A 13257-nucleotide genomic window follows, 5' to 3' on the forward strand; every position below is an offset into this window, starting at 1 on the left:
CTTCTCATGCATTGGAAATCTTATGCGGTGCTGTTACGTGTGGGTAAATCTGGGGACAGTGATGACTGTGATAGTTGTTGTCATAAAAAATTCTCAGTCATTAGTCAGCTACTTAGGGCCACATAAAAAGGAAATGAAATAATAGTATGTAATCAGATGTAGAAGTGCTTTTCTTGGAATACTCCCAACAAATATTTACAATTTGAGTGGGATAATAAAGAGGGTGAAAAGTGTTTCTTGAGAGGTTGTATGTATGAGTTTATCAGGCACAGTGCCTTCTAGCTCAAATGCTGTGACTGAAAAATGCTGGAAGGTGTATAAAATCACTAGATGGATAGTTTTATTTAAGTAATCCAGTATGCCATAATAATATATTTGTCCTGTTCAAGTATAAGCTGCTTAGAGTTTGTCTTTTTTCACTGCTCTTTTTGATAGGAAAAAAAAATCTGTTCTTGCTTTGTCTGTTACAAGGATTTATTTAATGCATTTTTAAAGATTGTGTTTACTTCTTTAGATTTATTTTTCATTCATTATGAAGTCCTTCATGGTAGTGTGTGTTCTACAGTTCTACAGAATTTGCATGATTGACTGAAAAGTGAGACTAGAGCGGGGCTTTTGGTGGCTTTGCTCTCTTTCCTTATTTTTTTAAAGCTGAAATGCAATGATGAGGTTCAACAAGAGCAAGTGTAGAGTCTTATATCTCTGGGGAGGAATAACTGCACGCATCAGTAATGGTTAGGGGCTCACCTGCTAAAGGGGAGCTCTGCAGAGAGGGACCTAGGGGTCCTGATGGAAAACAGGTTGGCCATGAGCCAGCAGTATGCCCCGTGGCCAAGAAGGCCAATGGCATCCTTGGGTGCATTAAAAAGAGTATAGCCAGCAGATAGCGGGAGGTTATCCCCCACTTCTACTCAGCCCTGGTGAGGCCACACCTGGAGTATTGTGTCCAGTTCTAGGCTCCTCAGGGGGGGATGTCCAGAGGTCCCTTCTAACCCCTGTGATCCTCTGATTCTGTGAAAATGCGAAGTTTGTGCTTAAGTTCCTTTTCTGGAGTTTGAAGCAGATGTGTCAATGACAAATGGTGATCTCTGAAGACTATGTCTTTTTATCTAGTTTTCAGAATATTGGATTTGTTTATGTTGATTGCAAACATAATTTGTAGTTGTTTTTCCTAGCATTAAGTTACTATGACTCCTCAGACAATTAAGTGACAGCTTAATTGTTACTATGTCTGTTGTTGTCAGTGACAATTTTTTGCATATCTGAATGCATGGGTGACTTGTTGACATAATGATGTACTGAAATATGTGACACACAGTGTCTGTAAATCATCTAATTCCAACTCCCCTGCCATGGGCAGGGACTCCTTCCACCAGACCAGGTTGCTCAAAGCTCCATCCAGCCTGGCCTTGAGCACCTCCAGGGATGGGGCATCCACAGCTTCTCTGGGCAACCTGTTCCAGTGCCTCACCACCTTTAGAGTAAAGAATATTCTCCTTATAACTAATCTAGGTCTACCCTCTTTTAGTTTAAAGCCTTTACCCCTTGTCCTGTCACTGCACTCTCTGACAGACTCCCTCCCCAGCTTTCTTGTGGGCCCCCTTTATGTACTGGAAGGCCGCTCTAAGGTGTCCTTGGAGCCTTTTCTTTTCCAGGATGAACAACCCCAACTCTCCCAGCCTCTCTTTGTAGCAGAGGTGCTCCAGCCCTCTGAGCATCTTTGTGGCCTTCCTCTGGATTCACTTCCACAGGTCCTTGTCCTTATGTTGGGGGCCCCAGAGCTGAACACAGTAAATGACAAGTACTATATTCATATTAACTGAGGAGTTAATTTGAAGGGCCACAAATATAATGGAAGGACCGAATCACCTTTCCTATGATAAAAGGCTGGTACAGCTGGGACTGTCCATCCTAGGAAACAGAAGGCTCAGGGAGATCTTATAAATCTATATAGGTACCTCAAAAGGTATTTTTGAGGGAGCAAAGAGTATACAGCGAAGCTCTTTTCAGGGGTGTACAGTGACAGGTAAGAGGCAATGGCTCCAAACTGAAATAAAGGAGGTTAAACTTGAGCATTATGAAGCACTTCTTTACTGTGAGGATGACTGAGCTTAGGCATAGATTGCCCAGAGAGTTTGGAGATCCTTGGAGATCTTCATAAACCATCTGGACGTTGTCCTGGGCAAGGAGCTTATGTAATCCTGGTTGAGCAGGGGGGTTGAACCAGATGAGCTCCAGAGGTCCCTTCCAACCTCAGCCATTCTATAATTCGGTGATTATAGATGTATTCTGAAGTGGTGCAAGGACAACAAACAAGAAGCAGACTTAGATCTTAAGGGAAATAGAATCACAGAATGGCTGAGGTTGGAAGGGAGCTCTGAAGATCATCTAGTCCAAATAGAGCTGTTTTATGTCTCCTAATGCTAAACTTAAAAGTCAGCATGGATGGGCAAATAATGACATTCATCATAAAGTTTCAAGTGTTTTTTTTTTTTTCTTTCAACCAATTCCTGCAATGTGTTGTGTACTTCCATTTTAATGTTTTTTTAAATACAGAGTAAAGTCTATCTCAGTGTGTGCTTTTCTGGTAATTTTGTATGTTTGTCTTAGCTTCATGTTTTGTCTTCAGAAACCATCTTGAATTTCTTCCTATATTCCATATTTCATGTTATAAATAAATATTTTTTTATGATTCAGGCCAAACCCCAGATATGAGTGTCTCCACTGCTCCTCAAAAGGTTCCCGCACCTCCACCTAGTGGAAGGCCTTCTCCTGCCCCTCCTGCTGCCCAGCCTGCTGCTGCCATGCCTGGACCTTCTGTACCACAGCCACCACCTGGACAGCCTTCACCCATCGTTCAGCTGCAGCAAAAGCAGAATCGCATCAGCCCTATCCAGAAGCCACAAGGATTAGACCCTGTTGAAATACTTCAGGAGCGTGAATATAGGTAAAAGTGAATAACGTGATTAAAATGAATATGCAGATTGTTGTTTTGCACTTTCTCAACAGATAGTCTTTACTATCAAGTATCGTAGTGACAATCATATAAACCAAGTTTCCAGAGAGGGACCGTGTCAAAGAGAAGTACAGAAACATCAAACTCAAATTGATAATTTAATTTCACCTCAAGTTACAGCCTAGACAAAGCATACTGGCAGTATCATTGCAAACCATCTACGTTTTAAAAAAGCTCAAGTTCTCAGCTGTGTTACTGTGTTACTTGGATTTTTCAAAAAGCAGAAGTTAGGAAATCAAAATCTTTGTAATCTACAGAGAAACCAATTTAGTGTGGTAAGTTTTCAAAATTACAAACAATAAGGAAGGGAGCAGTGGAGGTCAAATAGCTGATAGTGGCCAAAGCAAAAGCAAATTTTGTTAGTGATCATGGTGTTGGTTGGACTACCGAAGACTAAAGAGAATATTAAGGATGACACAGGCAAGATTAAAGAAAAGGTTACCAGGAAATACAGTCTTTAAAAGTTGTCTCCTGAGTGCCCTAATTAGTTGATGAATTATATTCATAACAAAGTATAGAGGATAGCATTTCTTGTAGAACTAGAAAGAGACTTCTCCCCTTTTCCTGTCAACAAAGCCCTTTAGACAACAACAGTTGTCCTTCAGAATCTGCAGGCAGAAGGATCTTGACCTGCACATAAAACATTTCTAAAGATTATCAATTGGAGGGAGAAGACTGCACATAGCACATTGTTTGGTTTGGACTAATGAAACCTCTTCTAATTACTATAAGAATGAGTTTGTGAGGAAAAAGTAACCAAATGGAATGGCAATCTCACTGGAAGCAGGTTTGAAGACTTTCACTTCATGAAGGTAAGGCACCATAAACTGTTTTAGGATGTCGTGCTATGTCCAGAATCCAGGCCTTGATCCCAGAAAAGCTCTCACTTTCTGCTTAAAATAATGCTTAAGTAATTTTGTGGCATGTAGTTGTGGTAATTATCTTTTTACTGGTAGGACACACCATTACGTAGTTTCACAGTTGCTCAAAATGAATGTTTGTATTACTAGCCTGAACCAAGAATTGTGTGGCCAATATAGTGTAACCTTCCCTGCATCAGTTGCCTCAAATTTTTTGCTCCTCTGTCTATCCATCTCTGCTCTTATGGCACTATTTACACCAAACTGTTATGACGTAGTATGCATAAGTGGAGGAAAGTAAAATAACTGTGGCAGAAAATAATTTGTTACATTTAATATGTAGAACTGATTGCAGATACAGCATATGCACGCACTAGGTTCTAAACACCCTAATCTTGGCAGAGTAAGTGAGGTGGAAGGTTGAGAGGGATTCTGTGGTAGGAGGTTCTCACTTTCACTTTTTACAGTAGTGGTTAAACAGTGATCCAAGCTTTTTTAATGTTGAACACTGCTGGAATTTGATATAGCTTTGCATACCAGAATGCTTAGAACTTCTGGAAGTCTCTTCATTGCTTAAAGCTGTGTAAGTAATATAAGACAAAAGCTTTAGGGAAAAAAAACAAAACAAAAAAAAAGTGTAACAGCTTTTATGCTTTGGATGGTGCTAGGCTTAGCTTTAATGTAGGGAAGCTTAATGCAGAAACATGAAGCATTCACACTTCCTCCATAAAATGGGAGTAGAAAAAAGCCGGTATAAATATTTTTATTCTGATAACCTGTGAAGTTAGCGGTAGCTTTATGAAACAGTTATCTCTTAAGATCTGTGAGCAGTTAAAATTTCTAATAAAGCATTATTCGCTCACATACCCAGAAAACTGGGTTCACATTTTTCATGAAAAGATGGAATTAACACATAGGTGTTTCAGGTATCCTTATTTCAAAGATATAAACCCAAAAGGCTTGCTGTTTCATTGTGGGAGTCTGAGCACTGAATCTGATCAAGTTAGGAATTCATGAAGGTCACAAACTGTTTACTCTGTGACCTTAAACATAGTGTGTCTGGACTAAAGGTGTGAAGTATAGTGCTGGGGATTCTGTCTCACATTCATTTACTACTAATTCATCAGCTTTGTGATAAAAGTTAATTACTGGGCTACTTGGCCTTTCTTTGTGGTTTATACGCTCTTCTTAAGTAGTTCACAGCTGACTTTTGGTAGAGGATACATGCTACTGTGTACACATTTTCATTTTTTTATGGATCATTTATATAGTTTCTGTATTAGAGCATGTCTTACTTGCACACATTACAGTGCTGTAAAGGTGAAATACTTTAGTTTTTGCTATTACACTAAATAAATCACATCTAATTATTTATTTCAGTGACAGCAATTCTTTTTTCCCTTCCTTGTTACTAGGATGTTATGTAGTTTGACAATTTATCAAATAGGCACATACAAGTACAGCACAGTGTTCCTATCCATTAACCATGTATTAAATAGACTGCTGCAGATGGAGAAGCAGTAGTGGACCTATTAACGTATTGCTGGGTCTGAAAAAGCTTTGAATGTGGTGTAACATCAGCATACTATTTCTTCTCCCTGAAAACCCGTGATCCATTTATTTTAAAAAGTCTCTGGCATAAATTAACAAAAAGAAAGAAAGCGGAGAGTTAATGTTGTAGTCAAATTCGTATGGTTGTGCCAAGAAGCTATTTGTAGCGTGTTAAAAAAAGGATTGTATGATAATTGTTGTAAATCTCTGTATGACTGACTAAAGGTGGATAAAAATATACCTAGATATTTTAAAATTCTGATTAATATAAGAATTCTAAAGTATTTATATGTGGAGAGCTGTTAAACTTGTGGTCCTTATAATCTTGCTGAGGTGATAAATTCATACCATGCTTTTATGAAACTTCCCTTAACACTTTCTTCAAAATAAGTGCTGCTTTTCAGTCTTAGTGAATAGGTGATCCCTTAAAGCTAATTATATGCAGTGTATTTTAAAGTTATTCTGCTATGTGGAAAGGCTTTTTTCCATCTTATCATTAATTTAAAAAATGTACTTGTGTCTTGTGGACTCTTAGTACCTTCTTTCTGTTATCTGCAAAATCTCTTTTTTATGTATATTCATTGCTTGCTGTATGGCGTCCACTCCAGACTTGCTGGAATGTGCAAGAGTAACCTTTATAGTTGACCGCAGTTAATGAGGAAGAGGTGTACATCAATTAATTGCAAAGGGATTTCTGTGTAGATATGTTAGCCACTTTCTTCATGGATGAGGATAAATTGCTGAACTGCAAAGATTAATTAAATGTATTGTTTAAGTAAGATAAAATTATATTCCTCAAGTCCTAGTAAAATCATCTGGGAAACTCTTCTCCTTGAATCCCATTGTTGACTTAATAGCAGTTAGTATTTTTTCATGAAGACAAGAACAGTCCAATAAAATGTAGGCATTCTCTTTAAAGATTTGAAGGTGGCTCTAATTTTAAAACACTTCAAGCAGTTGTGGCATTCACTTGAGGTGGGATGTCTGCCATGAAATTCTTTTAAAAATCCTATTGACTACCCAGGAAAATTCTACTACTGTTAGTAACCAAGACAATATGTTTAATACTTCCAGGAAAGTCTGAAATAAAACTGCCAAATAAGTTTCCTTTTTTTGTTTAATACATAACTCACTTGGCTGCCATTTTTCTTTACTCTTTTCTATGTATGCTTTATATTTTCATTAATATGTACATTTTTTTGACCAGGACTTTAATTTGAGAACAAACCTGAGTTTCTATGAGAATTTTCTGAGTGTTAGTATCTGTACTGACTTTGAAACGCTGTGGGTTTTTTCTTTTTTTTTTTTTTTTGTTTTGTTTTTTTTTTGTTTGTTTGTTTTTTCCCTACTCCTTCCATGTGGCTGTATTGTAAAAGGATAATAATCACACATGAAAGAGTAAGTGTTGTGAGGGTAGCTCAGTGCAAACCTCTGTTTTTCTGGTCACTTCAGCATATGAAGGAAAAAAGTTGGAGGAAAAGTTAACATTGAAATGCTAAGTTGCATTGTATATAATAATATATAATAAATATAATAATTTTATGTGTATTTATTCATGGTCAGCCTTTCAATAAAGCAGGATTGAGAACAAGAAAGAAAATGATTAGCAGTTTGAAGGGTCTTTTATATGGAGTGGACTGCTTAGTGTGATAACGGGACATAACAGCACACTGTGTAAACTTGCATTATATTTAGTTGTATCTCAAGAAGATTGTATATTTTGATTTTTTTTTAATAATTTAGATGATAAAAATACAAACTCCAGCCCAACTTTGGCTTGTAATTACATTTATAATGCGTAAACTTTTATGTTTAGGAGGCACTTTCATCTATTTTCTTACCAGAGTTAGGCTAACAAACCAATTCTGATAGAATCAATAAGTGAACATTTCACATCATATTTTTTGCAAAATGCTTCATCAATTTAGCTATCTAAAACTGTAGGGAATAGTAGGACGAAGCTAGATTAACTTTTTGTGCTCGTCTTCTTGTATAGTGCAAGAAGGAACACACTATGCCAGCAAAAAAGAAGAAAAAATATAAACTGAAAATATGTTCAGTATTCAGCCTTACTAAGTCCACAGCTCAAAAGGGGAGTTTGGGAAGGTTGTGACTGCTTCACTCACTAAAGTTCCTAGAAGTCAGTGAGACCAGGATCTGGCTATAACTTTTTTAGGTAATTATTTCAGAAGCATGGCAGCTATTTGGGGAGTGAAATAAATCATAGCTGTGATCGATGATCACATCTATATGTGAATAATCAACAGGCAGATCATCCAGCATGGACTTAGAATACTAATGGTATTCTGTTTGTATGCCATGGCTGCTTTTCTGTATGGATATACAATGGTACATCTAATCTCCAAGGAAACCACATAATTCTCAGAATTTTGCATCTTTAGTTGCACTATAATGTCTTCTCAATAACTGGAATGCCCAGTTACAAGTGAAGTTGTACAAAGTGTAGGCTTTTTTTTTTTTAGTGTAGTATGGCTTATTTAAAGGAACAAAATGTACCAATGTTTCTAATGAAACTCTTTCTGGCTAGGACAGTAACTCTTTAGGTTTTACATTTCAGTCTGTATGAAAAACTTAACTAACCCAATTTTGCTTCAATTTTTTGTTCTCTTGCGGGCACTTAGTTACTATCTTCTGCAGTTATGCAGCATTACTTACTTTTTCTTCAGGAACTTCAGAAGTCTTTTGGGAAGACAAAAAGTATGTTCTAGAATTTTGGGAAGGAGTACTGCTACAGAACAGATGTTGTCTGCCACTTTACAAGTGATTCTAGTTGCTTTTCAGATTATACATGAGTCATTATGCATGTAGCTACTCTAACTCCATATATCAGGTGCAGCCGTTTTGCCTGACGTGTGATCTACTTTCCAGCAGTAAGGCTTACATGTCAAGTGTATGAGAGTTTGTAGCACAGTGCACAAGCCACAATGTGGAGTGCTGAGGGAGTGAAAGGCAGGGGAGACATGGAAAAGAACACTGTATGCAAAAAAGCTCCATAGAAAGTGTTTTCTTTCTGCCTTCACACCAGTCCAAAAGTCCTCATCACAGAAGAACAGCAGCAGAGGTCTGTTTTTAATGTGATCTGATGTTTTGTGCTTAGCGAAAGTAAAGAAAATGGAGATTTTTGTGAGTCCTGTGCAATATAGGGAGATAAAAGATATTCCCATTCTTCAGCTTTAGGTTTTTGATTTTGGGAGAGAGAGGACTCCGTTTTCTTTCTCTCTCTCGTTTCCTTTATCTCCCCCTTTCTCGCTGTCTTTCCTATTCCCTTTCTCTTTTTTCCTTGCTCTTTCGTGCTCGTATTTCGTTCTCGCTCTCTCTCTTTCCTCATGCATTTGGGAAATGAAGGGCACTGAATCAGTTGAATTGCATGCAATTTTTGTATGACTTAGAATTTTTGGGTCTGTTATTTTTGTGCTTCAGCAAAATTTGCAGTTCACAAAAATACTTAATTGTAAATAAAACCACAAAACCTATATAACTGTTAGCTCTGTGATCTTGGTTTTCAGTGTAAAAAATGTAACAAAACAAGGTCCTTATGGCTTGTCCATTATTCTCTTTCTGTTGAATTTGCGAATGAATGCAAAAGGAGGTTGCAAAGGTAGAGTGCATAAAACAATACCCGTCAAAGAAGCCTGAAAACAGAATCCTGGATATATGAGTAAAATGCAGTTTCTAAGTTGCTTTTCTTGCATGTCCTTTTGGTCAAAATTAAAAGAAGGGCTGACGAGTATTTTCATTAATTTCCAATTTATGGAAAAGGATACCTAATCTCTGTCTCAGCAGAAATCTTTTAGTTTAGAAACAAGTGATACAAGCCAAATAAATACTTGAGATAAAATGCCTATTTTAATTGTATCATTTTGATAACTATTTAAATATTTTTCCTGTTGTCTTATCCATTTTTGTATTCACTTAGGCTTCAGGCTCGAATTGCTCACAGAATCCAAGAACTTGAGAACTTGCCTGGTTCTCTGCCCCCTGATCTGCGAACCAAGGCAACGGTGGAGTTGAAAGCACTTAGGTTACTGAATTTCCAGCGTCAGGTAATGCCTTTTGCTTCAGGAAAATTGTCAGAGATTATAGTCAAATGTGTATGTGTAACATAGGATGAATTGGCAAGAGATCTTTACAAAAGTACTGAATCTAAGCAGGAGATTTTGTATGTGAGCAAACTTGACTGATAAGCATGTCACAGAAATTGTCTGATTACTAAAAATGCACAAGAATTCCTTCTTTCTCCTGCTTCATTTCCCAGTCTAAAGTGTACCATAGAACCGTGCCTTTTATAAGGAAAATGACAGTAGCACAAAGAGGAAACAAGCAGAACAGGTTGCAAATCCATTTTCAACACAGATCCCAGTAGACATCTTCTTCTGGACATTCTTTATACTTGTCATGGATCCTCTTGCTCTGGGAAGAATTGTATGGTGGTGGTGTGTGGTATTTCTTATGATCTGTTTTCAGAGTTTTCACTGTGGCACAGACTTTGAAAATTAAGCTTAACAAGATCATACATAAAACAGAAGTTTGGTCTTGAATGTATGTATCAGCAAATGAATTTCAGAAAAAAAAAAACAGTGCCAGACTCTTCTGGGCCTCTTGCTGTAGGTTTTTTCAGCTAGTTTGGAGGACTAAACATGTGATTCGGCAGGTCAAGCAAAAATACTTCCTGACAGAAGTCTTTGCCAGTAGTTGTACTATGATGCTCGAGTCTTCCTTCCCGCTGCCCTGGCACTCCTTTGTAATGAAGTTCTGTTGGAGGTTAAATGAAAAGCATCAAGGCTCTCCCTGCTGCAGTGCTGGGACTGTGGCTGTACTGTTCCAAGCCTTTACTGTTTCACTCTCCCTGCGTCTCCTGTGCGTCTGACAGTGAAAGGAGTTGTCAACTCCGTTCAGCTCCAGCTCTAGAAAGCATGTTATACATGTTGTTCATTCATGTTTTATTTGGATGACATAACATCTTGGCTAGCTCCTTTCATTGCAACAGAACAGTGATTTGTGCTATCTTGTTAAGAAGGAAAAAATTATGATTAAGAATGATGAACTCTTTTGGCCATCCTGTGGAGGCTTAAGATTTGTTTAGGGAAACAGATATATCCTCTGCAACTGTATAGATGCTGATTGTTTGTAGAACTATAATAAGGAAAATGGAGGCTGGGGCATTTTCTGGACTGTTATTATTTTACTCTGCCATAACAATGCTTACGGTTGTTTTTCCATGTATCAAAACTGTCTATTTGTTTCTTTTTTTTACTCATTGGTAGTTGAGACAAGAGGTGGTAGCCTGCATGCGTCGTGACACAACGCTGGAGACAGCACTGAACTCCAAAGCCTACAAGCGAAGCAAGCGCCAGACTTTGAGGGAGGCCCGTATGACAGAAAAGCTTGAGAAACAGCAGAAGATAGAACAGGAGAGGAAGCGTAGACAGAAACATCAGGTATTTTAACTTATTAGCTGTTTGTCTGGTCACAGAAATTCAGTTTGCTTTGTTGTGATGATCTTTCCTGTTCTGTATTTTATTCACCTTTTGAGTTCTTAAGACACAAAAAAAAACATTCAAAAAAAATCATTCCTGATTTCAAATCATGTGCTCTGTCCAAGTGTCTGTACTAACTTGTTTCTTTTTCTAGGAATACCTCAATAGTATATTGCAGCATGCTAAAGATTTCAAAGAATACCACCGGTCAGTGGCTGGGAAAATTCAGAAACTTTCTAAAGCTGTGGCAACTTGGCATGCTAACACCGAACGTGAGCAGAAGAAAGAAACAGAGAGAATTGAGAAAGAAAGAATGAGAAGACTAATGGTAAGGAGTGGAGGGAGAGATATGATTGTGTTAGCTAAAATCACATACTCTATCCTTTTTAATGTTTCATATCCTGTCTCAAAACAACCACCTATTTCCTTTGCAGAGTAAATCCTCTGTAATTCAAAAAGTATAAATCTAAAACTGCTGCACTTCGATTATGTGTATTTCTGATGATGACACTGTTCACTTTAACCTGTAACTACTTTTTTTTTGAGGTTCTCTGACAAGAATAATTGTTTTTTTCTATCAGCTTGAAATCTTAGCACAGCCACTAGTATATAGCATCACTTAATCTAATTAATTTCATATACTAGCACTTTTACAAAACTGCAGGGATATTTGCCCACTATATAAATACTGTTTTTTTTCTAGGCTTAGAGTTTTGAAGATTCCATTTGATTATCTAGTTCATGGCATTTCTCAGCAACTTTTGCATAATATTGATTTCACATACAAAAATACATAACTCATAGCAATAATGAATGTAAAGGGCAATCAGTTCTACCCATTAATGCTCCAGGACCGTACTGCTTCATGCTCTTTCAGTTTTCTCTTTTTCGCACCTGCTCAACATCAGTTTTATCCTTTTTAAGACACAGTAAAATGATTTTGTGTGTAACTGTGTCTTGTCAGAACACTGTGGGATTGATGAGTGGGCTGCCTACGTCTCTGGAGTTAAAATAATTGTGGAATGTAAAGAGTAGACAGATTAATGTGCATGGGCAAGTGTATGAGCAACTGGGACTGGAAAAATATCGTCAAAACATTGGTTAGCTCTTTGTTAACACTACTAACACCTCACTAGCATAGAACTGAATAGGAATTGACATTTTCTTTGAAACAGAGCTGGTAAAAAAAAAAAAAAAAAGTAAGCATCTAAAGAAAATAAAGCTCTATTCCCTGTTCAAAATCTATTCCCGTCATGAATTAAAGACTGAGCAGTTTGCTTTTAAAAATAACAAAACAAAATATAGAAATGATTAAATATAAAAAATGATAAAAACTTAGAAATAAAAGCAGATGCAAAATGTAAATAAGGGACTTGCATAAGAGAAGAACAAATGTTTAGACCCTAGAGTATTTCTGAAATTTACATACTAATCTGCATTGTCGAGCATTTTTGTAATTTGAGATAGTTATCAGCAGTCTACATACTTCAGCTGTTAAAATGTTAACAGAGAAAAGAAAAATAACTGACTAAAAAAAAGATAATTGTGATGTTTTAGAAATACTTTAGTACATTGTTTTTGAGGTTGAGCTTAAGAAAGTCTAACATGTGATAAAGTAAATAATGACGATGTCCACTACTGAAAAATAAAGTTGATTTGAATGTCCAGAAATGACACGTGATACCAATGCTTCTAGAATACCAGTGCTTTCTCCTAAAACACCCTAGCCAAGGCCTTTGCTTAATCTCTTAACATATAAAAAGGTCTTGATAGGCATTTTCAGTCTAGGGGTTTCTGCTCAGAAGTACTTGCCCCTGCTGCTCATTTAAATTCTGCAAAAGAAATCTGTATGTTATGTATGTTGAGTTGCTTTGCCTATTTAGTTTCAGTCCACTTGTGGTATGTTTTTAATTTTCAGAGGTGTATTAGAGGTTTTTACAAACATTATGCCTGCTCAGGCCCGTGGCATAGCATGATGTAGCGAAAATGTGCTGTGTCTAAAACTCTTCACTAATATTCTCAGCAGTTTTGAATTCATTACACAGATTGTCCTTCATTGACTGTGATTAGAGATGGTGATTGTGTCACAGCTCATAAATATTAGTATATATTACATGCAAGAATGGTCATTGGTATGATTTAAAAGGAAACTGTCAAGACAAGCTTGAATGTGTGAAGGAAGTACCTTGGCCACATTACAATGACTATGTGTTCAATAATAATAATAGTTGTAAAAGCTTAGCTTCTGAGCAATGGCTTAAACATTACAACAGAAGTTTATGAGCAATTTTACAAGCTGAATTTGAACACTACAGCTGTCCTTTGCAGCTTT

The 13257-nt window shown here is 37.0% G+C and overlaps 1 protein-coding gene across 5 annotated transcripts in view; it reads left to right on the forward strand.

Annotated features, from left to right (window-relative positions):
* SMARCA2 (SWI/SNF related BAF chromatin remodeling complex subunit ATPase 2) overlaps positions 1–13257 on the forward strand; it is a 124600-nt gene that overhangs the window by 28867 nt on the left and 82476 nt on the right. For all 5 annotated transcript variants that reach the window (XM_080573793.1, XM_080573795.1, XM_080573794.1 and 2 more), the window contains exons 6-9: positions 2698–2947; positions 9365–9491; positions 10713–10886; positions 11080–11253. In XM_080573793.1, coding sequence (XP_080429919.1) covers positions 2698–2947; positions 9365–9491; positions 10713–10886; positions 11080–11253 — 725 coding nt within the window. The remainder of the gene's footprint in view (positions 1–2697; positions 2948–9364; positions 9492–10712; positions 10887–11079; positions 11254–13257) is intronic.

Source organism: Anser brachyrhynchus (genome assembly GCF_964034855.1).
Source record: "Anser brachyrhynchus genome assembly, chromosome: Z".
In the NCBI taxonomy this organism is placed as follows: domain Eukaryota; kingdom Metazoa; phylum Chordata; class Aves; order Anseriformes; family Anatidae; genus Anser; species Anser brachyrhynchus.